At 42.7% G+C, this 26,556-nt stretch overlaps 1 protein-coding gene across 1 annotated transcript; it reads right to left on the bottom strand.

Moving 5' to 3' along the window:
• Window positions 1–26,556, bottom strand: KCTD6 (potassium channel tetramerization domain containing 6). Its single transcript, XM_060239412.1, has 3 exons — window positions 26,441–26,556; window positions 4,231–4,339; window positions 1–2,028 (listed from the first exon to the last, which is right to left on the bottom strand). Exons 2-3 carry the CDS (start codon window positions 4,255–4,257, stop codon window positions 1,342–1,344), a joined length of 714 nt encoding a protein of 237 aa, XP_060095395.1. The 5' UTR covers window positions 4,258–4,339; window positions 26,441–26,556; the 3' UTR covers window positions 1–1,341.

Genomic DNA, 26,556 nt, shown 5'->3' with positions numbered 1-26,556 from the left:
TTTCCATATTTCATGTTTTTTATTAGCTTCTTGGTGGCAAGCATTACACTTGGGAATAATATTGCACCAGGCATTAAAAAATAAAAAGAGTTCTACCAGAGGGATATCTTTTTTGCATTCAGAATCCAGTATAAATACGTCTACATTTTTTTTTTGTAGCTGCACGTTATATTTGGTTGCTTGATTTATAATGCATAGGGGGGAAAAGTTGTTGTAACTTTATAATGCTGCACTTGGAAAAAAAATAGGGGCAGAGGTTTGTTGGTCACTAAATTATAATACTGCTTGCTTAGGAAAACTAGATTAGATTACATGATGGTAGCTCCTTCCTCTTCACTGAACTTTTAACATTCCGGGGATGGTCCAGAAGGAACTTTTCATTCACAAGGGCCTCCTCCATCATTCCCATTCATATCAACACAGCTTGCACAGGAGACTTTCCCAGAGGATCGGGGCCCTCTGGTTTGCTCCCAGTGGTTTTTTAATAGCATGAGATGAATTAAACATAGTTTAAAACAGGAGTGTTTTTTGTTTTTGTTTTTAGCACTTTACACTGTATTGTGTGGACAACACAAAATAAATGGTATCCTACTGGAGTTATTCTGCGATGTTTCCTCCTTTGTAACAAAGTGTCTTGACAGTTCAAGCAGGCACATGCATACGTTGACAAAAGACAAGTCAGGCCAGAGCGTGTCAGTTCTCCAGTCCGTAAGAGTCAGTAATAAATATTTATAACAAAAAAAAAGGGGAGCGTCCAGCGTGCTGCACTGGAGCTTAAGACAAAGCCGACTCCCATCACCAGCACATTGGGTTGCACTCATTGGGTTGGATCTTGTGATCGGTCAGCAGAAGGTGCTGATGCTTGCCAATCTTCCAGGCTCCCCGCCCCCAGTCGATTTCATCTCTGGGAAAGTTTATTCACAGGGTTGCATAACCCATATGAAGCTATAGCCTCATGGGTCAGGAGGGGAGAAAAAGACAAAATCACTCCCTCCTGCTTCTCTGATGAGCAGAGCAAATGGAAGAGGAAGCAGGGAGTGATTTCACCCCTTCCTGACTGCAGCCTCTCGACCCATGTGGCTATTGCCCTACAGGTCCTGTGACTCCAGGAACAATTATTCCCAGGGCTGGAAATGACTGCTGGGGCAGTGAGGAAATCCAGAAAGATCTGTAAATCCTTGCTCTGGATCGAATACAACTTCTAAGAGAAGCAGTCCTTTCTCCAACTTAAAATCTTTCAGTAACCAGAAGGGAACCACTGAACTGAACCCACTGCTCTGAGGAGCTGCTAGTTTCTGGAGAATAAAGGGGAGGGGAAGAAGGGGAGGTGGGGTAAGGAAATCAGTCATCCGTTTTCCGTGCCAGTCTGCAGAAAGTCCAGTTGTGTTCAACTGTATTTTCATTGGCACGCTCACTCATGTGGTGAACCCTCGTATTTCGGATAGTGAAGCCTTGCTTTGTGATGTACTCCATCAGATGAACTCTGAGTGAGACTTCCTGGTGGTAATCGCATGGCCCAAAAGTAAAAGAAACCTGACAGTCTCTCGTGTCCATCATGTGCTTATTCCACTTCGTAAAATGGTTGGAAATGCCTTCCAGCAATGAATGGACTTTGGTCGTAATGGTCAGCTGGGTTATGATCACTGCCACTGGGTTGGAGTATTTTGAGAGCTTGCGTGTGCTGGACAGCTCCACCACCTCCTCGAACGTATCCACAGGATACAAAGGTTTGGGGTCATTAAGACATTGGATTAAGGGTTCAATCTGATAAAAATCTGCTTCTTTCCGAAGCAGGTCAAACTCTTTGAAGTCCAGTGGCAGAGTCAGCTCTGATGTCCGTAAAAAGTTAAGAACATACCGGAACAGCGGCCCATCCCGGTCGATGAAGTAATTGCCTTGAGAGTCTCTGGCTGTAGGGAAATCACCCCGGAACATGGCCCCCAGCATTGAATCCGGATATCTCGTGAGAGTAGTCAGTGACGTCGTGTACAGGTGTCCACCCACATTTAGAGTGACTGGATCAGTCATCTTGAGGATGAGAAAACAAAAACAAAGAGGATGTTTCAAAGCTCTTCCAAATTGATACAAGAACAGGCTGTTTGTCTTAAAACAACTCCGTAAGTCATTATTATTGCAGAAAGAACTAAAAAAAAAATTCTTCGACTGCTATTTTTCCCACATGACTTAATGGGGGATTATTTTTAAGAACACGTGTAATATTTAAGCACCACTCACAGTGAGGCAAGACTACCAGTAAGGGAGGATCGATTCAGTCTCAAAAGAATACAGATTCCATTGTTGTTCTCACATGGTTAAATCGACCTTTCTCCTCTACCTTCCCCCCACACACTTCCCTTGTGAATTTGGTCTTCTTTAGTTCATAAGTAATGACAGCAGGGCCTGTCTTGCCTTTATTGATGTGAGCTGCTTCTGGAGACTACTTATGAAAAAATGGGACATCATAAACGGGGGTGGAATTCTAGCAGGAGCTCCTTTACATATTAGGCCATGCACCCGATGTAGCCAATCCTCCAAGAGCTTACACAAAAGAACCTTGTAAGCTCTTGGAGGATTGGCTACATCAGGGGTGTGTGGCCCAATATGCAAATGAGCTCCTGCTGGAATTCCACCTGATCATAAATATATTTGGCTTGTTTATGTAGAACATTTGTTAGGCCTGCTTGTCTCCAAAAATGGAGATAATAAATGCATGAAGCACAGGAGTATTTAATCCACTTTAATCACAATATTTTTATGGGCCAAATTTAACTGGGACACTGGTGAAACATAAGGAATAACCTGGGGTATTTGCATGCACTCAACCTCTCATTTAAAACTTAGCCAACAACGCTATGTGTCACATTAGCAGACCACAGATCTGTAGCCCAGGCAGAGGGTATTCTGACATGCTAGTTGTAGCTGCTTTGCTGATAAGGAGGCCCTGTTTGAAAGAGACTCTGGGTTTGAGCAAAACTCTTTGGCCCTGACATATTTTAAATCAGGCCCCCATCTCTAACAGAATTGGGAGATCTTAATATAGCCTTCCAATTAGGTGCTTCCTTAGTCTAAGTTGCCATTTATTGCAGATGACCAAGTGATACCCCATAGCCTTTGAGTCATAGCAAACTGCCCCAACTCTGGGCCTTGCTCACTCCAGAGCAGCAATTTCCTTCCAAGACTTACAGAATGCAATGCTGCTTATGTACAGTTTTAACTCTGAATTCAAGGCACGTGCTGCAAGCCAGAAGCAATACACAAAATGCGAGACTACTTTCCCCCCAGCCACCATCTCATGCAAGTTCCCCACCTTCTACTTTGGGGGAGAGGGGAAAGAAATGAAGGCAAACATTCAGCCAATTCTTGAATTATCTTGGGTAATATGTATGTATGGTACAATTCACCGAGAAGAGCTCCTGTCAAGTCTATCTGAATGGTGTCTCCATGATTCTTGTGCTTAAGAATTTTAGGGGGAGGGGCACATCCAATTTTTTTTTTCCTTTTTAACACCCACAAATCAAGAAGAAGAGACAGGAAATCTCTTTAACACTTTAGCTACTCAGTGTTGCAGAATTGCTTTGAGCTACACTATTTTAACCAGGGGTGGAATTCTAGCAGGAGCTCCTTTGCATATTAGACCGCACACCCCTGATGTAGCCAATCCTCCAAGAGCTTACAAGGCTTTTTTTTGTAAGCTCCTGAAGGATTGCCTACATCAGGATGTGTGGCTTAATATGCAAAGGAGCTCCTGCTAGAATTCAACCCCTGATTTTAATCAAAGTAGACTGGAATAATGGTGAAACTATTTTCAAGCCAAATGTTGAACACAGGTTATTTGCCTTTGCCTGCCTCTGTGCAGCAATGCTGAAATTCCTTGGTGGTCTTCCATTCAAGCGCTAACCAGGGTCAGCCCTGCTTAGCTTTTCAGATCTGATGAGATCAAGCAAACTTGGGGCCACCTTGGCCAGGGCAGTGGAAGCTTAATCTGGTTGAATTTCTTATGGTATAAGCTTTTGTGCAATCAGGGTCATTGGGCCCCCTGATTTTTTCTGTACCTCTCTAGTTAATGACATTTACTGAGTTTTCCTGAAATAAGAAAACCAGCAGCATGCATTAGGCCAGCTATCTGTGGCAGGAGGGAGTGCAAAGAAAAAAGGTAGATTTATACTCACACACCAGCAAAAGCCTTGGGAAAATTTAGCAGGTTCCCAGAGTCCAAACTGGAATACTTACTATATATCCCCAGTCTCCATTATCCATCTGTTCCGATGCTCGATCGAGGCAGGCCTGAATTTACTTGGAAGTCTTTTGAAAGGCTGTACAATTCACCACTTATTCCTCCCTGTGACAGGAGGAGGGGGGAGAGAAGTAGAGTAGACTGAGTACTTATAAGAAGAAGAAACAAACAACAAGGAGAGCAATGTTTCTACCCATCAAAAGGCAGGCTTTCTGCCAAACGTCTGAGTCTTGAATTCAGCTACAAAAGCAACTCCAGCCCAATCACTGGCCAAAGAATACCTTCTCTCCGCTGACCTTCCTGCATACTTTGCTGCTACGTGGAGGAGCTGTGCCTTGCAGGCAAAATGGTAATCACTTTGCATGCCTTCCTAAGTGTGCTGCCTGTGTTAAATAACAAGCAGTTGGTTCTCCGAAGAGGATTTCTACTTAAAAGATGCTGCACAATTTTACGTGGCTGAAAAGTAAGCAGTTTGGAAGGTCCATATTATCAAACCATGAATTCATGGGGAAACAAACCCAGTTGTATATCAACAAAACCCACACACTGTCCCATGAGGATACAGTCTCCCATGAGGGCTGAGTTTTTAAAACTGAAGCATGCTAAAAGAGGGAAATGAAAAACATGCCAACTGTTAGCCTGTGTTACATTAAGTTGGGGGGGATTCAGGGCCCTACTCAGCCATGATATTTATAAGGTGATCTGAGGCTAGTCATGCTGTCAACATGCATGGAGTTGCCAAGGTCCATTGTAGGAGGCAAACTATAGAGATCGATTTTCCTGGAGAAAATGGCTGCCTTGGAGATTAGGCCCTATGGCATTGTACCCTGCTAAAATCCTTCCCCTCCAGAAACTGTGTCTTCCCCAACTCTATCCCCCCAATCCCCCGTTATTTCCCAACTCATATTAGGCAACTCTAAATGTACGTATTTGTGTGCGTTAAATGCTAACAAATCAATTCTGACTTAACAGTGACCCTTGGAATAAATAACCTCCAAAATGTCTATCTGTAACAGCTTTGCTCAGGACTTGAGAACTGAAGGCTGCGGTTACCTTTATTGAGCTTCTCAGCATAACCTATGTAGCAGAAAAATAACGAGGTCTGCACAGAATTTCTGGTTTGAAACGAGGTATTTTACTCTTGGTACCAAAAGTGAGCTCAGTCAGGCTTGGCTGCCCCAAAGACTGAGTTAAAATCATTCTGCATACAGACAGTTTTCTTAACAGGCAAGCAAGGAGGCAGGCACCCAGGCTTATCTGATTTCAAGATCCCTCCTTTGCAGAGTTCTCCCTGGTAAAATTCCATGACACCATCCCTTCACTTATCTATTACAGCAAGTCGCCTCTAAGAGGCCCCTTCTCTTATCTTCGCTAGCCAGCTTTAGGCTCACACCCGCTCAGGCAGGAGTTAGTGTTCCAACAGATAATTACATCAGACATTTTAGTTTTAGAGGCAAAGCATGCTCTTAATCATTATATTCCTTATTATAGGGGTATTAATTAATTATTCAGAGGCTCTCCTTCACCTACTTCAATGTGGTGCACAGAATTACTATTTGAGAGTCTCTCTGCAGGTGTCGTTGACTACCAAGATACCGCTATGAACATTAATGAACAATTTTCAGATACATTGTAGGTAGGGGACAGTATGGTTTAGCAGGCAGTACTATATATGGATCAAGGTGAATAAAAATGAATTAAAAATAAAATCAGATTTTTAACAATAAAATTTCATGTATTCTCTTTTTAAAATATCCTATCTTGAGATTACATCTGGCTTTGATGAAAACTTATTGGGTTGGCTCCACAACTTGTATCCATAATTTCTTAAAACTCAGTTTATGACCCATTAATAAAAGACTCCTTTTCCCTGAAAAGAATGAACTATGCAGAAAACATATTTTTCAGTCTGACAGCACACCGGCTCATGTAATTACATGATGACTTAATAGCAGAGGTCAGGAACTGATGTAGGTGTCATACACTGATCCATCAGGGTGATTTTTTAGGTCTGTGTCATGACTAATAACTTTTAGCTAATCTTTGCAACTGTATTTATGACTCCACCTACCCCACAATATGGACATTCCATCTCATGGGGAAAACCAGTCTGCTCAACAACTACTGGTCCTTGCTTCTAGTTGAGATTATTACTTTTCTGTGGAGCAGGGACATAGCAGTTATATCAAAAGGAAAAAGGAACATACTAAAGCAACAAGGACTCTGGAAAGAAGCAGCACAATGTAGGGTTGATTCTAACCAGCACTTCACTATTAAAGCCTATCGTGGGTACAGGTCTGTAACTTGGGGATGTTGCTGGACCCAGGCCTCCTGTTGAATAAGCATGTTGAATAAACATTTAAAATGTTTGTATTGTATTTTATTGTTTTATCCTATGTTGTACTCTGCCCTGAGCCCTACAGGGAATGGGCGGAATAGAAATATACTAAAATAAATAAATAATGTGGCAACAGTGGCCAGGGGTGTCTTTTACCAGCTTTGGCTGCTAATCCAGCTGTGGCTGTTCCTTAGCAGGAAAGATCTTGCCACCAGTGTTCCCTCTAAGGAGAGTTAGTGTGAGCTACTTCACAGTTTTATAGCGTCCAGCTCACACATTTTTATCTTAGCTCAGGAAGAATGGCCCCGGAGCAAATTGCTTGCTCACAAATTTATTGCCAGTAGCTCATGAAGTAGAATTTTTGCTCACAAGACTCCACAATTTAGAGGAAGCATTGCTTGCCACTGTGGTGCCTGCCTTGGTAACAATTGGATTACTGCAATGAGTTCTATGTGGGACTGCCCTTGAAGACTGTTCAGAAACCACAGTTAAAGAATGCTGTGGTGAGAACACTAACTGGAGTGAGTCATAGGGATCATATCATTCCAGTCCTGTTCCACCCACATTGGTTATCAATTTGCTTCCAGGCCCAATTCAGGGTCCTGGTACTGACCTTTAATTCTCTACATGGCTTGAGGCCAGCATCCCTTAAGGGCTGTATGTACCTAGATGACCTCTTGGATCATCTTCAAAGGCCTTGCTTTGGGGAGTCCCATCATCTAAGATTAGATCAGTAACAACCTGAGAAAGAGCTTTCCCAGTCATGGTACAGAAACTCTGGAACTTCATGGCCTTCCACCAGCAGGTGAAGATTTTTTTGTTTTATTTGGCATTGTCTCACTAACTCTTATTAGCCCTCCTCCCTGTCTATGTGTTTGTAAATATTCTGACTCAAATCAATCCACCCTGATTTGGACCATGGATATGTATATAAATTCCAGAGCTATTTCATGGACGGACTTGGACACATTACAGCTTCAGTTTCTCCCTCTGTAAATTACTGTTGGTTTTATTTCACACTGATTTGGTGATTTCTTTCATAAGAATTTACTAGACTGTGGAGTGCAGAACTACACAAAGAGGTGCCATGACAATATTCAAACTGAGTGGTTACGTATATGCCAGGGGTGGCCAATGGTAGCTCTCCAGATGTTTTTTGCCTACAACTCCTAACAGCCCCAGCCAGCATGGCCAATCTAGCCTCTGTTTAAAAACCTCCAAGGAAGGAGAGCCCACCACCTCCCGAGGAAGCCTGTTGCTCTGAAGAACCAATCTAACGGTCAGGAAGTTCTTCCTAATGTTGAGCCGGAAACTCTTTTGATTTAATTTCAACCCATTGGTTCTGGTCCTACCTTCTGGGGCCACAGAAAACAATTCCACACCATCCTCTAGATGACAGCCCTTCAAGTACATGAAGATGGTGATCATATCACCTCTTAGCCACCTCCTCTCCAGGCTAAACATCCCCAGCGCCTTCAACCTTTCCTCATAGGACTTGGTCTCCAGACCCTTCACTATCTTTGTTGCCCTCCTCTGGACCCGTTCCCGCTTGTCTATATCCTTCTTAAAATGTGGTGCCCAAGACTGAACACAATACTCCAGATGAGGTCTTACCAGAGCAGAGTAAAGCGATACTATCACATCACGTGATCTGGACACTATACTACTGTTGATACAGCCCAAAATTGCATTTGCCTTTTTAGCCACCGCGTCACACTGTTGACTCATGTTCAGCGTATGATCCACGAAGACCCCTAGATCCTTTTTGCACATACTACTGCTAAGACAAGTCTCCCCCATCCTATAACCATGCATTGGATTTTTCCTACCTAAATGCAAAACTTTACATTTATCCATGTTAAAATTCATTTTATTGGTTTTAGCCCAGTTTTCCAGCCTGTCCAGGTCATCCTGTATCCTGTTTCTGTCTTCTTCTGTGTTTGCAACCCCTCCCAATTCTAGTGATAACAGTGTTGAATGAGGACTTCGGGGAGAAACATTTTTTTATCTAATCCTTTTGAAAACAAATAAGTAGGTTGTAATCCTTTTGAAAACAAATAAGTAGGCTATCATACTTTGATTGCATTATGAGAAGAGAAAACTCAGTGGAAAAGACAATAATGCTAGGAAAAGCTAAAGGCAGCAGGAAAAGTGGAAGGCCCAACACAAATTGAGGGTTGCCAGGTCCAATCGTCATGCTGGTGGGGGAATGTTCCAGGAGTGGGTGGGCATGTCAGTAATGTTGGGGATGATGCTGTTTTTTTGGGCAAAACTCTATGGTGAAACTGCCCTCAAACCATAGAGTTTTGTTGTAATACCCATGTTGCCAACATGCCTACATCACTTCCAGGTGATATTAGCGCATTGCGCATAATGTCACTGGGTTTTTTTTGGGGGGGGGGAGATTTCCTTCCATCAGCCAGCTGGCCACCAGCAGCAAGGAGTCTGTGAAAGTGGGAAATCCCCTGCCCCTATCTGGGGAATGGTAACCCTCCATGAGATGGATTGATTCGAAACCACACCCCTCAGCCTGCAAGACCTGTTAATGGTAGGTTGTCTGGAGGTCATTAATTCATAGGGTTGGCAAAAGTTAGGACTTGATGACACTTAACACACAAAAATCAATTACTCATCTGATATTAAAAAGGATCTCAGCATCTATACTTTTATTAAAAAGTAAACAGATCAGTTCTGATATTCTGAAGGTTGTGCTACTGCAAAACTAGCATGCGCGCTCCAATATTCTTTTCTACAGTCATCCAAAAAAGGAAAAAGCATGTAAAGGCTTTTGTCCTCACAATGTTTAGTAACTATGGATGGTTTAAAACCAAAAAAAGAATTTGCTCTTCAGCTTCAATAGATAGCAAACCAGGATCCTCATCAACACTTTGGAAGAATGTGGCTTCCAGTACAATGGAGTAATATAATGGACTTACTCAAAAAGTCAGCAAGACATTTGGAAAACAGAAGCTCATCCACAGCGTGTTCTGTTACCTCCCAATGGTAATGATAAACCAGTCCAAATGGAGACATTTTCGTTGGAAAGCATGAACCCTCCACAATACACAGGAACAAATCAATGCTAGCGGAATACTCTGCTAGAAATGCTGTTGCCATTTCATGAGCTGTTTTTTTAAAAATTCCAGATCTTGGAAGAAGGCATCTAGATGTCCACTCACAGAGGAATGAGGGGAGATGACCAGCAAAATCTGAGATGATAAAACACTAACCCAGTTGTAGCTCTGCTTACACAGTGTAAGCAGAGCTACAACTGGGTTAGCGTTTTATCATCTCAGCCTACACAGTGTGATGCATTCATATCATATCTGCTTACTATTAACAACAGGCAAATGCTGCGTTATCAGTTGAAAGCCCTTCTTTCAATAGAAATGTAAAGGCCAGACTGGAGCTAGGGGTATTTGTACCTCGATTCAAATTCAGAATGTGTGTTCATTCTCCATAAAATAGCCCAGTGGTCAGTTCCTGCAGCAAATGCTGCAATCAAAATAAGGGTTTAGGCTGAAACCTGATGAGCAGCAAGAAAAAGAACAGTTGGCTTGATCAGTCAAGGGCAGAAAGCCAAGCTCCTAATTTTTTACATCCAGTCTAAATGATCTAGAGGCTTCACACTACCTACCAACTGTAAAGGCTGATGGTGTATGCCCTAATTCCTTTCTCTGCCTGAAAAGAACCTGAGCACATGTAGGACTAGTTTTCATTGAGGTGGTGATAGAGATATGAAGATCCAGGGAGAAGGGGGGCGGGAAATCTAGACAAATTCATTACACCCATCCCTCCCCTCCATTTTTCCAAAGAGAAAACTGGAAATTTTGGGGAGGAGTGAAAAAAGTGCCTATGAAATATCTTCTCTTTTTGAATTACTGAAATGTTTTTAAAGAATTTTTTTAAATTTGGTGCTCCAGAAGGCCAGCGCCCTAGTCAATTGCCTAGTTTGCCGGCCCTGGGCATGATGTAGATATACACAGCTCCAGGGCTTTTTTTGTAGCAGGAATTCTTTTGTATGTTAGGCCACAAACTCCTGATGTAGCCAATCCTCCTGGAGCTTACAGTAGGCCCTGTACTAAGAGCCCTGTAAGCTCTTGGGGGATTGGCTACATCAGGGGTGTGTGGCCTAACACACAAAGGAGTTCCTACTATAAAAAAAGTCCTGCACAGCTCTGAAATCCAAGATGAATTTCTGCACCTAGAAGTATACCTGATCTTCATGAGGGGAACATGCAGGGCTTCATTGCTTCTCAACAGTTGCATGCCTTCTGTTGTCCCTCTGACCTGATGTGGTTAACCTTTTCACCTCTCCCTCAAACTTTTACCCACAGACTGGCTAAAAATTAAGTTTGTTGCCTGAACTCATAGGACAGAGGGGAAAAGATCAGAAGGAGGTACAGAAACTGTAGCAAAGTTTCATTGAGAACTTAGTTCTCTCTAACCAGATAGCTAAAATTAAGGTAGATGTGCTAAGATGCCACACAGTGCAGCAGGCTGTAGTTTTCTCTCAAGCACTAGGCATGTTTGCAATTTTGCTTGTACAAAACTAAGGCATTTATAACTTTTGCATTCCAGAATATATGAAATATTACAATTGTACATGCTAAAAAGTTTAAGTGCTGCATTTTCTGTTGCTAAAGCAGTAAAATTTGTTTAGGTGTTATAAGACAGTAAGTACTGCATACATTTCATTCCCCCACCCCCAAATTTGTCTTTTTTTGGGGGAGGGGGGACAAAACAGAAAAAGCTCCCCTCCCCACAATATGGTTTCAAAATTTCCAGAAATCCTACATCTCTAGGTGATAAATCTGTCTGGGCTGCATCACTTCACACAAAAGCCTCACACAACTGAATGTTTCTCCATACAAATGAAAGTTCCCTCCACACAGAAACCCCAGAATACAAGGGAGAAGGCTACACTAGAACCATCTTCTCTGATCTGTTAGTTTACTTTGTTGAAATGTACATATCTTGACTTCACAAAAGGGGGGAAGGCTGTTAAGCTCTTGTCTGTCATAAAAATAAAAGCTTTTATGAATGACGGAGTTTTCATTCACAGCAATGGGAAGAAGTTTTCTGATGCTGGAACAGCCATTCTCCTCATGGAGGTCAGACCCACTTCTAAACAGGTGAAGAAGAATACAGTAATATATGGTAATACAGGGGTGCGGGGCAGAGCTTTTCTTTTAAACAAGAATAACATCCTTCATCAATATATCTAATTCACACAATCAACCTATTTTATTTTCAACATGGCTAAACCAGTAGATATTTAAATTGTGAGACCAGAGCCATGAGAAGACAAGACAGATCTTTCTACATTCCAGGTTTGGAATCTGAAGAACATTCCAGGTTTGCCAAAAAATTTGACACCTTGAAAAAATGGGGGGGGGTTTAAAATCAGTTGCCTAGTGGGTGGGGAAGAGAAGGAAGCAGAGAAAGGTGAGGATATAAAGGTTTACGGGGGGAGGGGGTGAGGAAATATTGTGGAAAAGGAGATGCATGAGAAAATGAAGCGCCTCCTGCAAGTCCTTGGGCATTCTCTGCTAGGCCTAGCCTGGTGTTTGGCACCATGCAACTAGGCCTCAGTATTCCTGGTAAAGGTTGTCAAGGAAAGGGATAGAGGGAAAGCTGAAGACAGGAGTGGGATCAATGTAGGTTGGCCAGTGAGTGGGAAGGAGAGGAGGTAGCAGGGAAAGAGAAATATGGGGCTTTCAGGGAAGTGAAAGAGGAAATAGTGGGGGAAAGAAAATGATATGCCTCCCCCCAGTAAGTCTGTGTAGGTCCCCCCTTTGTAAGTATATATTTCCCCTTTTTGTTTGCCTGAAAAACAGAAAAACCAACTTAAAGGTTTAAGCTTGACCCAAAGCAACCGCTCCTGGGGACATCTCAAGTTAACCACCATGGGAAACAAATCCAAAAATTGACTGTGGGAACCTGAAGTGGGGAGGAGGATGTATAGATAAGGCTAAGGAAATTATCCCAGGATTACATAAAGTATGTTACTGTCATTTTTCTCACACCATTGCCTTTCTTTTTGAAAGGAAAAGAAATATGAAATCTGCACTACACTCTATACAACTTCCATTATGGCTAACGACCCCTAAACACAACAAAGGTGGCTAAATCACCATTCTTGGGAGGAACCAAAAAGGTGGATGGGGAGGAAGATTTTACATCTTCCCATTGCCTCCACAGCAAAAGAGACAGCATTCAATCACAACGCTGCTGTGTAGCACCAGAATGAATAATTTATTAAAGCAATCAGCTCAGGCAAGCCTCTTCAAAAGAGAAAAAAAGAAAAAAAAACCCTTTATACACATATACACCCTGAAAGGCACACACAATGTATGCTTCATTGATTTAGGGTAGGCATTGATTTCCAAGATTGCTAGCAAAGCAGAAATCCAGTAAAGAAATGCTAGCCGGAAACACAGTAATGCACAGCACCTACAATAGGATGCCACTCAGTTTTTAAACAATTAAGCAGCCAACTCGGTTCCACAACATTTAGCTTTGAAATTCTAAGGCTGCTTTGCAAGAGGCAGGCATGTGGACCCTGGAAGAATCCTCTCTCACTGCAAGATATGGAGCCCTAGTTAGTACTTGGATGGGAGACCACCAAGGAAGTCTAGGGTTGCTGTGCAGAGGCAGGCAACGGCAAACCACCTCTGGTCATCTCCTTGAAAATCCTATAGTGTTGCCATAATTTGCTTGCAACTTGACAGGGCTTTCCACCACCACCAAAACAAAACATTCCCCTTTAAGGCACCTCAGGTACGTGGGTACTGTGGAATGTCAGAGGATATGGAACTCCTGAACAAAAATGGAGAAGTACAGCATTCACTATATTATAATCACAACAAGTCAGTTTCCTGGGGTAGAGAAACTAGAGCAAAAAGGATAAAAATTTAACTGTCACAAAACACAAGATATGTAGCATATATATAGCTGGAAAGATCACAGGGGCCTCAAAAGCCACTGGAGCTTAAGATGGGACATCTTTCCCCATTCCTGCACAAGTCTGGCACCTATAAAGCTAGTGCTGGATTCTGAACATTTGTTTTTTGGCATTTGAGAGTCTAATTATTCTTGTCCTAGTCCTCATTATGATAGTGCTCTCTCCCACCTCCTGTGTACTGTCTACCACACTTTCACTTTTCCTTCTCAAATAATGTTGTCTGAAAGTTCCCATGGAGATATTAAAGAGTTCTTATTATTTTCAAAAAATTATCCTCACTTTGATTTCTAGACAGGAGAGCATTGGGTCAAATATCTACCACTCTATTACATGTAACAACAATTTTTTAAAAATCACAGAAATTGCTAGCATTGCATTTAAATAGGAATGATTGTTTTAAGCTAACTGTAAACTTGCCCCGTGGTGCAGAGTGGTAAATCTACAATACTGCTGTTCGATCCCAGCGAAAGCTGGGTTCATGTAGCCGAAACAAGGTTGACTCAGCCTTCCATCCTTCCGGGGTCGGTAAAATGAGTACCCAGCTTGCTGGGGGGAATGTGTACATGACTGGGGAAGGCAATAGCAAACCACCCCGTAAAAAAATGTCTGCCGCGAAAATGTTGTGTTGCAACATCACCCCAGAGTTGGAAACAACTGATGCTTGCACAGGAGACTACCTTTATTTTTAAAACCTGCTTTGTATAGGCTTGCAGAAAGGCGGTGTATGTATCAGTGGAACATAAAAAGCCTTATTCGCTAACCTACCCACATCCCTCTCTCTGTTAGACAAGTCTGTGCCACACTGAAGGATAAGAAGAAACAGCAAATTCATTCTCAAATTTTAAAAGAAAACAAAACATTCCTGCTCAACAGTTGGGAGAAAATTCTTATCATAAGAATAGCTAAGCATACCAACTAGGTATAGCAGTTGGAGGGTTAAGCTAGGATCTGGGAGAGTTGGGTTCAAACTGCTCATTCTGTCATGAACTTGTTGAGCCACAAATTCTCTCACAATGCAATCCTGAGGAGGGGGGAGGGCTAAAAGCGCTCAGGGAGCCACCGGATCTGTGAGTTGGTGCAAGTCCAAGATACACCAGTGTAAGGGCCGCTTACGATGGTGCAGGTCCCCAACACCGTTCCATCACTCTCAGGCACCAGTGGTTGGCTGAGGCATAGGCCCCCACGCTGGCACAGTTGTGGTCAGTGTTGGGGGCATGGCTCAGGATTGTAGGCGGTATTGGGGCAAAGCTCAGACGTGGCTCAGGATTGCTCTGCCCACCTCCTACCTCATAGAGTTCCTGGGAGGATAAAATGGGAAAGAGAATCCTGCACCCTGATCTCTTGGGGGTGGGGTTCAAAATGTACTAGATAAATAGATATTTCCAGTTCTAATTCTAATCATCATCAGCGCTGCAAAATTCATCCCCCCCCCACCGCCTCGAGATTATGTTGGAAGCTAAGAACACTGATCCCAATCCAGCTATAGTTAATTATGACTTGAAAGCAATGGGACTGCAGTTGGACACAGCCACCTTGTTCCACTGGCTTCGCTGGGAATCGGTCTAGTTGGATCAAGGCCAGTGACATTCCTGCATACAACCGACACCTACACATTTGAAGCTGGCTTTTAAAAATGCAGTTCTGATGCTAGGCATTTAAAACATTTTTTGTTGCCGTTATGATAAGCACACAGTGTAGTTCTATGCAGAGTAACTTCGATCAAAGCTTGTCGGAGTAATTCTGCATTGCACTGCTATTTAAAAATATTAAATAAGTATCAGGAATCTAGCACTTTTCATTACATGGGGAGGGGGACAGACATATAAGTCATTCAAGCTCCTTAAATGGTTACTCTTCTTCCTAAGAGATCATAATTAAGTATATTCCACAGGGCTCACTCCCAGGAAAGTGTTCTTGGATCATGCCGTAAGTACACTGAACAGTGCAGTCCTTTTGAGGTTGGCTGAAGCCAGTGGACTAACAAAGATGTAACTCCCTTAGGATTGCACTGCAATCCTAAATCTCCCCAGCACTTTCTAAGGAACCTGATGCTGGTTCATAGGAATCCAAGTATTTTGTGTCAGACTGAATAGTTTGGAGCGGGGCCTTTTTTGAGCAGGAATGCACAGGAACGCAGTTCCAGCTGGTTTGGCATCAGGGGTGTATTGCCTAATATGTTCTTGCTGGGCTTTTTCTACAAAAGTCCTGTGTGAAACAACGGTGACATCAAAGAGTGTGACCTAATATGCAAATGAGTCCCTGCAGTGTTTTTTTCCTACAAAAAAAGCCCTGGTTTGGAGGATGTAGTTGTTAGGATTGTGAATGAATTTATACCCCAGATCTCCCAAGGTGATCACTCCAGATCTCTCAAAAGTGACATGCATGTAGCTATATTAGTGAAAGCCTAGCCTGTTTAAATGCTTTGGAAGCATTTCCAAGCATGGCTTTTTTAAAGAGAGAGAGACATACACTCACAAAGCAGCCAAAATAAACAAGTTTGCAAGCCCATACTTTTGTGCTCTCACTGGGGCAATTTACTCATAGGAGTGGTTGAACGTAACAATCTGCAGTATTTCAAACCAGCTTCTTCAGACAGAAACAGGAAAGGAGAGCAGCCTAGGGAGTGGAGTTTTCCTCCATCCTATAATCAGGTCCTAGCTAATTCTTTCCTATCCATTTTACTATAGAAATGACTTCTGAAGTGAATGCAAAATAGGGGGTCTCTGCTCTCTGCCTTTCTCACCGCTTCACACACTCATGGCTCTGCCAGCTTGCCCTCCCCCCTCCCCCCCCCCGCTTTCCTGCTGCTGAGATTTAAAGGTGCACACACATTCCAAAAATGAACAGTTGCAAGCATCGTCTAAGCCCGCTAAGCTTAAAAGACACATGGTGGCTGTTGGGTCAGGACTCTCCCCCGCCAGCCAACTGGATGGTGAGGAGGAACCTACAAAACTGGGGGATCCCCCACTAAAATATGGGGACTGGCAAACCTATCCAAGGCTGGAAGGCAACTTCCTATGTGAATAAGGGAAATAAAGGTGATAGGAGGTTGCCTTACGCCAGGCTCCGAGACTCAGGGGTACAGCTTTCCCAGCCCTCCTACATGAGATCATTTTGTCGAGGGATTACTGCAGAAATTTATCATATTACAGGGATTATCATCCCTTTAGATTCCAAAGTGGTATTCCTGGGACTATACATATTATCCAAAAGTTAGTATTAAGCATGAATTTTGACATGATGACAGCCGCAAAATTGCTATTAGCAAAAAAAACACCTGGAAATGAGTAAACATCTCACAATCAAATCTTGATTTGAAAAACTATTGAGTACTGCGAAACTATCAAAATTGACAGAACTTGTTAAATTGAGAGATAGTCATATTGAAAAGTGTATTTTTCTGATAGCTGAAAATCTTTTTTTGAATTTTGGAGACAGGAATTAAATATGACATTAGATTGCACAACTGTACCTCACTTTTAAATAGGATAATGAAAATAAGTAAATAGTCAAAAATGAGTATTAATTAAGCAGTAAGCTTTACATTTTCTATTTATAATTGTAATCATTATAACTTTTGTTGTTGCTGCTGAGGGTGAGCTGTTTCAAAATGAAAAAAAAATGTGATTTACCATTGTCTTGTCAATTTTTCTTTCTGTAATAAAAAAAATCTTAACTGTTTTAGTAAGAGATGCCAGGAACAGAACCCAGAATCTCCTGTGTACTAAGCATACCATGTACCACTGAGCTACAGCCCTTCCCAAATTATCATTATCAAAGAGGAATCTCTATTGATATCTTCAGAAGTATCTTGACTTTCTAGACGACTGAAGACTTTACAGACATTACAAAAAAAGAGGGATATAAAACATTATTTTTAGAAAAAATTAACTAAAAGAAGGCTGTAACTTTCATCACACAGTTCCATGCTGTCAGCCTTTCAAGCTGTTCCCAGGCAGACAATTACCTTCCATTATACCAAGTACCCTGCCTCCGGCACTGAGATATTTTATATATATAACAGATGGAGCGTATGTCCTAGCTTCAAGGAGAACTGCAGCTCTGTTTGTGCTACATTTCTTCTCTTCTGAACATGTACAGAATGTGACACAGCACTTCTGTTCAGCAGAAAGAAAGATTCCTCTGAGGGACCAGAGTTAGAAAAGGCCAAGCGAGCATAAGAAGCCAGGGGACATTCCAAGTACAATTACAGCAGGAAGGTATTCTTTCTTAACAATGAGCAGCCATATCTTTAGAAGCAACTTTTTAAGTGGCTCTCCACACTGGTCACTTTTAACCAAGGCTTCTCTTCTTCTTCTTAACCTGATGAACTCACAGTGCATTATGAAATAGAAAAAGTATAATCTCAGACTCCATTTACTTTTTCAAAAAATAGATACAGGGAAATAAATAAATCTACAGTTTTGCTGTATGACATTCTTCCGTCTATAGCTTTTATACAGCAGCCTTCCCTAAAAGGAACTCAAGGTGGCACACAGGGAGCTAGATTGTGCCAAAAAGATTCATGTGCACAAGGAGAGGGGAGATGATCACCTACTTTCCCCTCCTGTGGCTCCCATCTAACCCCCTTTTGGGGGGGGGAGGGCTTTCAGTCTGCAATGTGAGGTGAGGAAGTCATGCTTACACAACCCAGTACCCTCATCTCTATTTTATTATTACAACTACCACTGTGTCGATAGGCTGGCTGAGAAAGAGTATGACTGAGCTCATGACTTAATGGGAACTTGAACCTAAGTCTCTTCAGTCCTAGACCGATTCACCACTACACCATGCTGGGTCTCTCCTGCAATGTTTAGGTCAGGAGGTAAATCACAGCCCACTGATGAAAGACTGGCCAACTTCCATTGGCCCACTCAAAAAATGCAAGCTAGTGTCCAATTTACTAAGAAGTATAAAAAAATCAGTCCAGATGTCCAAAACATGTATATTCAAGTCCCAAAGTAGTGTGGTGACAAGCCAATCGATTAAGTACTTGTTTCTTTCCAGTCTTCATCAGAAGCCACATACTGAGCTGTAGCCGATGTGAAATTGCTGCTGGAGGCGCTCTGCGTCCCTCTTTTTTGAAAATTGTGTAAAGAATCTATATAATTGAATCAATATTGGTCCCAGGTCTGATGAAGACTGGAAAGAAACAAGTACTTAATCGATTGGCTTGTCACCACACTCCTTTGGGACTTGAATATACATGTTTTGGACATTTGGACTGATTTCTATATACTTCTTAGTAAATTGGTCACTAGCTTGCATTTTTTGTTGTGTTATCCATTATAGTGGCCTCTCTCGGATTGTATTCTATTCCACTGGCCTACTGGCAGCGCCGGCCCAACAGTGCATGGCGTCCTAGGCAGGCACCCCCCATAGCGCTGCAAGCAATGCAGTGCTGCACTCCATTGAACTTGCAACCCCCCGCAGCACTGCAAGCAACACAGTGCTGTGCTCCATTGAACTTCCACCGCCCCCCACGCCGCCTGCCACCCATGCCTCCTCCACCGGTCTGCCACCACTACTGCCACCGCCCGCCCCTCCTTTCCCTTCCCTTTGCCCCCCCCCCCCACAATCACAGCAGGGCCCAGGCGCAGCGCACTGTGATCGCATGGCAGGGGGAGGTGAAGGGAAAGGAGGGGTGGGTGGCAGCAGTAGTGGTGAGCTGGCAAAGGAGACACAGGCGGGCGTGCAAAGGGAAGGGAAAGGAGGGGTGGGCGGCAGCGGTTAGCAGCAGGTCGGCAAAGGAGGCACAGGCGGACAGATGGCGTGCTGGGGAGGGTGTGACGGGGAGGAGCGAGCGGGCACCGTGCCTGGGGGGGAGGGAAAGGAGAGTTCGGCAGCGACTGTGGAGATTGGTGGCAGGCAAAGTAGGGGCTTGCCTGGGGCAGGGGGGGAGCCCAATTTATTTATTTATTTATTATTTACATTTATACCCCGCCCTCCCCAGTTGGGCTCAGGGCGCCCCCACCCTCCTGGTGCCCTAAACAACTGCCTAGTTTGCCTAGTAGGCAAGCCAGCCCTGCCCACTGGCCAATTTCTGCTGAATTATCTTGTGGGTGACCTACTGCCCATAGATTCCTGGAATTTCTACAAAAAATACTGGATAGGAGGATCTAAGCCTGATCCAGAAGGTCACTTATGTTCCTAAAGCAAAAGTACATTCTCAGGATGGATCACAATCCAGATTAGTTATGCCTTTACTGTTTGGTAGACCAACATAATGCTTTCCCACTTGGAAATTTAAAAATTAGTGAACTACCAGAATTACAGATAAAAACTGTACAAAACTGAATTCTGCCAGTAGTACCACGAATGTTAATCCCAACCAACTCTTATATTAGCTCTGCTAATATAAAAAGGACATTGATTTATCCCATCTGTAAAACCCAATGGTACTATCAAATCCAAAATATATCGTGTCTGACACATTAGCTTTCCTAAAATGTATTTTATTTTTTCCTCCAACAAAATCTCATAGATTATAATCCAATATCTAAAACCAAATAATTACTTGTTACCCTTTGTTTTTAAAGTACTCTCCAACCCTTGGCTTATAACATTTTCTTTAAATGTTATTCTTTTATTTTATTTTTTTTACTTTTGAGTATTTAAACTTCAAGAAAAGTTCTGAACTAGTGTACACAATGGTTAAAAAGGAGATACAGGTTCAGAAGCCCACTCGCTGTGGAATCTTGTTGTGGGACCTTGGCCCAGTTACACATTTTCTCAGTCTCACCTATTTCACAGGGCTGTTGTGAGGATAAAATGGAGGAGAGAGGCAGATGAGCTCCTTGGAGAAAGGCAAAATAAAAAGGTATTAATAACATTATTCTGTAAACTTTACACATTCATTTATCTAGCATTTCAGTCACTTGTCCAATAAAAGTTATCAGCTGATTTACTTCTAAAGTACTTCCTCAGTACTTACTCTGTATTTTCAAATTCTGTTGTGTATGTCCAAACCTTGTGACTGGAATAAATGATACAATGTAGAAAGTATATGCCTTTCTCCCTGGTACTATTCAGATTTTTGTCATGGACTGTCCACTCACATATGTTTTCACATGAAGGGCTAGAAACCTGGTCATTAAAAACAAAAGCAACATTCCCACCCACTTAAAAAAAAAAAGCCACAGCCAGCATAGGGACTGCTGAAATTCTAGGCTTTAGTTGCCTCTCACTGTAGAAGCCTGATCAATACAATGTGGCTTTCTAGCCCACCAGAATTTGTAATGAACTCAAAGGAGCACAGGAAGTAGCAATATTTTGAAGACAGTAGCTCGCATTTCCAAAAAGCTATATCTTTGACTAAGAACTTGCATGCAAACATTGGTTTGGATCCACTAACGCATTTCCATGAATAAAAGGATTTCTCACTTTCCCCCTTCTGCTGCAGCCCAAAATACCTCCCAACTCTGCTACTGGGTCAGTAGAAGAGGGAAGATGAGAAAGTTGTACTTTGTGGCTGGAAATTCTTCCAACTATGGAAATGTTCCAATGGCTCTAAGCTACAAAAATCAGGTACTGAAAAGGTTGGATGAATTTTTCTACAATAGCTTAATGCAACAAGTACCTACTAATCTCATACTATATGTACTGCCATTCAAAAGACAGCAAAAGGCAAGTCTAGAACAAGAAGCAATATTATTGGACACATTTATGTGGATGTAGATCTTTCTTTCTTTCTTTAAATTTGTATCCCACCCTTCCTGCAAGCAGGCTCAGGATGGTTCCATCATATACAAATAACAATTAAAACACATTAAAATTACTACATTAAAACATCCAGAAAATTGAGCAGCAATAATTTGTGCCTCAACAGATCCAGTTACAGTTGATCATTTGTGGCCCTAGGGCAGGCCTGATAGCAAGAATACACCCTCTGCCTCAACTAAAGGCCGGTGGAAGAGCTCCATTTTGTAGGCCCTGCAGAACTGTAATATGTTGTTCATGATGTTCTTTGCATCATGAGAACATAATTTGTTCATATCTCTGAAGACATCTGCTACTTGTCTGGTTCCCAAAGTCCCTGAAGTCCAACTGCAATTCTTGTTAGTTCTTGGACGTGCCGATGGCACACCATCCAGATTCAGAATATGGACACAGACAATTTGTTTGGAGTTCTTTGAACTAACAGGTTCCTCTGTTGCAATGCAGAAGTTATCCTATAGGCTAGAGTACATTCATTATAGAAGAACCACTGTAACACATCCATGGATTAATAACTGGTCATTATCATATTAGTAGACATACAGAGATCAACAGCTATATATTTTGACATAAGTTATATTCACCGTATTAATATACACACTGAAGCAATATGCCCCAAATTAAGTTTGTGTAAATTGTCTTTTCCCTTTCCTTCACAGTTGGCTGTGACATTAGCAAATTCCACTGAGAGGCAGAAAATGTGGGGAGGGGTGTGTCTTTGTATTGCCAAGGTGGTGCAGTCAAAGATGTTCCTCACACTTTCTAGCAAAGAATTATTTATATAGTAAGGTGTGTGCTTCTGTAACTTGCTACAGCAGATTACCCTACAGAAATTTATTTCCATGCACAGAGTGGGTTGCATAGTTTAGAATTAATTTGGATTTTTGCTTGTTAGAAACAAGATATCTGAGCCAAATCAGATTGTAACATCCTCAACATCCTAGCCGCCCTGAGCCGCATTGGTCGGGGAGGGCGGGATACAAATAAAATGTGACTGACTGACTGACAAGTGATTAGGCTGCTATAGGTCATAATCAAAAAGGCATAGTCATATAAAGTTGCAGTCTTTAACCTTTCCAGGTATGGGATCCACCTTCCCCCCCCCCACTCCGGCAGTATGTGTCCCACTAAACTGCAAGTACCTCAGTGCCATATTACAGGAAGAGAGGGAGCTAGAATAATGACACGGCTGCTGCCAAAGCCAGGACTACATAGAAAGGAAACCAAGACACGCACAGAAGCAAGTAGTCGATGACCGAGTGATCCATTCTACCGCTGGACGACCTGGCCTCACCATCCCATTGCTCCTATATTTGCAAAGAAAGGAAAGAGACACACCACTTTCTTTGCATGCTTTCTATTAATAAGCACTAGCAGCAAAGAAGGGGGGGGGGGTTCCATAGGCGCTCACAACTTACTCGGAGGGGCATCATGACCAACCCATGATGTGAAAACCAATGCTATAAAATTGGAACTTCTTATGACAGAAGTCAACAGATTACAGAACAGAAAGTAAAACATATGTGAAGAGCTACAGGCTGTAGTTTACTTGCGAGAATTTGCCTGAGCTAGCAAAAGGCCAAGCAACAACAGGGAGGGGCTGTGGCTCAGTGGCAGAGCATCTGCTTGGCATGCACAAGGTCCCAGATTCAAACCCCAATATCTCCGGTTAAAGACATGGCCTGAGACACTGGAGAGCTGCTGTCGGTCTGAGTAGATAATACTGACTTTGATGGACCAAGAGTCTGATTCAGTATAAGGCAGTTTCATGCGTTCAACAAGCCCTATTGAAAATGTGCACTCTTTAACCCAAAACAAGGTCTTCTCCATTTCCCAACACTATTATTAGCAAGAGAAAATGAAGCGGGCTTGGATCCTAAGGTACCAATCTGCTGGCACAATTGCACTTCTTTCATCAGAACAACATTGGTGGTGGGGAGCAAGTTTTGCCAGTTCTTCCTTTCTGCTGCAGACTCTCATTTTCCCCTACACCCACTCTTTCTGAAGGACCACTGATCTGCAGTAGCACAACTGGGAGGGGGGACAAGAGGGAAGTTGCCTTCCTCAAGCAGAACTCTGCTCAGGATCCAAGCCAGAGGTTCAAAACACAGTGGGAGGCTATAGGCTAAGGAGGACCTAAAAGTACTATAGAGCATAATGTAACTCAAAATTCGAGGTTGCTAGATTTGGAAGGGAAAACAACTTTAGTACTTTTGAATAGTACCTCCCTCCACTCCCTTCCAAAGAAAGTACCCTGTGGTCCTCCTGACTATGCATCCACAAGATGTCACAGACACCACCATGAATGATCAGTTCCTTTAAATAATGGCCACTAGACATCTCTTCTTGCCCCATCCCTACAGCAGAGAGAAAGAGGTCAGGGACAACCCATCTTTCAGAAACAAAACATACACACAGAGATCATTACAGTTCTTGTAGCCCCTCATCCTAAGAATATTTGTTCAAAATCAACTTCCAGGACAAGTATGCTCTGGATCATAATACCAAGTTATTTAATATCATTTATTAAGAATGACTTCATTCAGACATTAAAAATCTCATTTAATAAGAATGGTTTCATTCAGACATTATATGACATCAAGGTTTAATTAAGGTAACTATGGCTGTTGTAATAGAAAAGAGCAAGAGTCTAGTAGTACCTTAAAGACTAGCAATATTTGTGGCAGGATTTAAGCTTTCGTGATTCACAACTCACTTCTTCATACAGCTAGAAAGTGAGTCCATTTGTGTTTATATCTTGGCGAGTGGAGTGATTTCAGATGCCAAATGACAACAGTAGGCAAATGACAATAGCAGGTGAATGACAACAGCAAGCATGATTGAATTAGGTGTGATATGAAGAGGTGTAGTAGACTTGGAGAAATCAGCATTGATAATGAGAAAGGAAATCTAAGTCTTGATTCAGTCCAGGATATAAGGACAGATGGACTCACATTCCAGCTGTATCTGAAGAAGTGCACAGTGACTCATGAAAGCTCATACCCTGCCACAAATTTTCTCAGCCTTTAAGGTACCACTGGACTCTTGCTCTTTTCTACTGTTATAGACAGACTAACATGGCTACCTATCCATGGCTACTGTAATGGGCCACTCAACAAATTACGGTTAGCTATGGTACATTAAATCAAGATTGGAAACCATGTTTTGAAATTGTGTTATTAATTACAGTTAGTCTTAATCAAGGTTTTATGTGACACAAGGACATCCTGGTTTGTTCCCAGCTCTAGCCTCACCATACTGTAAACTGCAACACCATCTGTGTCTCTGTGGGGGACAGGGAAGGAAAAAAGCAAACTGGTGAAATCAGCATCTAGTGAGGCAAACCAGAACTTGGATGCCCATCTGTGACCTGAATCCTGATTTCACAAGCTATCTGTGGTTAAAATAAACCAGAATTTCCCGTTATGACTGAACAAAGCAGTACTTATAGACTGCCCTTCCATCCTGAAATAACTGCCTCTTAAGGTTTACAACAAATTAAAACACCTATGAAATACACTAAATTAATAAGAAATGAAAGTTTGTCAAAACAAAGTCTGTTAAAAAAGAAGAAGAGAGAATAACAATAATCAGAATCCCATCATCATCATCACACAAAATGTTTAGAAATGTTTAGAAATAGAGTTGACAGATAATTTAAATATGTACCAAAGATCCTCTTCAAAAGGACCATCTTGGCCAGTTAGCAGAACAGCGGCAGGACTGGAACATGCCAACTTCCCTTGAAGGGTATTCCAGAGCCACTGCTCTCAAGAATAAAAAAAATTAGTTCAGTAGCACCTTGCTGGTGGTAAAGAGTTCTGTCAAGTCGCAGCTGACTTATGGTGACCCCATAGGGTTTTTCAAGGCAAAAGACATTCAGAGGTGGTTGGCCATTGACAGATTGTGTGTAGCAACCCTGGACTTCCTTGGTCGCCTCTTATCCAAGTACTAACAAATGCCAATCCTGCTTAGCTTCCTCTGTCTGAGATAACCAAGCCACCCTGTGCCATTCCAGTTCAGGGCCAGTAGCACCTTAGAGATCAACAAACTTTTTCAGCGTATAAGCTTCGCCACACAAAAGCTTACACCATGAAAATTTTTGTTGAATTTGTGCTACTGGACTCAAATTTTGTTCTGCTGCTACAGATGAAGCACTTGAAAAACTGCTTTCAAGAAAACCCTATGACTCATGATCATCCACTATAATTCAGATAGCAAGGGTCCAAGGAGCAGACCCTCTGACGATGGACTTCAGCATCTAGGCCAGCCTTGGGAAGGCAATTTAAGCTACTCTAATACTAGATCATAAGGGTTTAAAGACCACAACTTGCACTTTGAACTGGATCTAGAAATTAACTGGCAACCAGCACAGAAGAAGCTGAATGAAAGCAACATGTTTCTTACAGTGTAACCATGCCAGCAATATGGCAGCCATGTTCTGGACCAATTGCAGTTTCCAAACACTCTCCAAAGCCCACCCCAAGAACAACAAGGCGCAACGGGCTAATACAGATGTCACCGAGGTCTGCGTAACCATGGCCAGACCTCTTTCTGCCTAGAGAAGGACAGAGCCAATGGACCAAAGTTTAACTAAGACATTCCTGCCCGCAGCCACTACTAACATGCAACACACCAATCCCCAAGTATCCATTCTCACAGCAAAAAGGAACCTAAACATAACAGTTACCATGTTGCTTTCCTGTGCTTTTCATTAATCTGAAACAGCTCTCTCAAGACTCCATTCCATGCCTGTTCAACTGGTATTGAAGACTGAAATATCCCAACCATCACCCGTCAGCATGTACTGAGAAAGGGAGAACTCACTCTGTAGCCATCCTTACTGTCAGAATGACAAAATGCTTGAAGGTTGCAGAATGGCCATAACCTACTACTATACTCTCCCTCCACTCCCCCAATCCCATTCCTCCCGCAAAAAGAAACCAGGTGTCCTGGCTGCACACTGCATTACTCTCTCAAAAAGAACCCAGAAGTCCTTACTATATAACCTGTCCCATTCCTCCCTCCCTCCCTCAGGAGAACCCAGGCGCCCTGCCTCTCTTCTCCTCCCGCGCACGAAGAGGTACCCGGACGCCCTGACTACACCGCCGAAGTCCACCCCACCGACGTGCCCTGCCTGTAGCCCCCTTCCCGCCATTTTAAGCCCCCTACCTCTGCGACTCACTCAACGCTGCGGCTTGAGAAGCTTCCCTTCCCTCGAGCGCCTACTCGGGAGCTAAGGAGAGGCCGGCGGTGGGGACGAGCGAGCGTGACTCCGGCTGCGTCTCTAGCTCCTCCCCG

This window comes from Heteronotia binoei, chromosome 5 (genome assembly GCF_032191835.1).
Source record: "Heteronotia binoei isolate CCM8104 ecotype False Entrance Well chromosome 5, APGP_CSIRO_Hbin_v1, whole genome shotgun sequence".
NCBI lineage: Eukaryota > Metazoa > Chordata > Lepidosauria > Squamata > Gekkonidae > Heteronotia > Heteronotia binoei.
This window is presented reverse-complemented; position numbering and strand designations above follow the sequence as displayed.

Coding starts and splice junctions, on each gene's coding strand:
- KCTD6 (XM_060239412.1), bottom strand. CDS start 4,257: ATGGATAATGGAGACTGGGGATATATA. Junction 2,029..4,230: donor ATGGAGACTGGGGATATATA/GTAAGTATTCCA, acceptor CTCATCCTCAAG/ATGACTGATCCAGTCACTCT.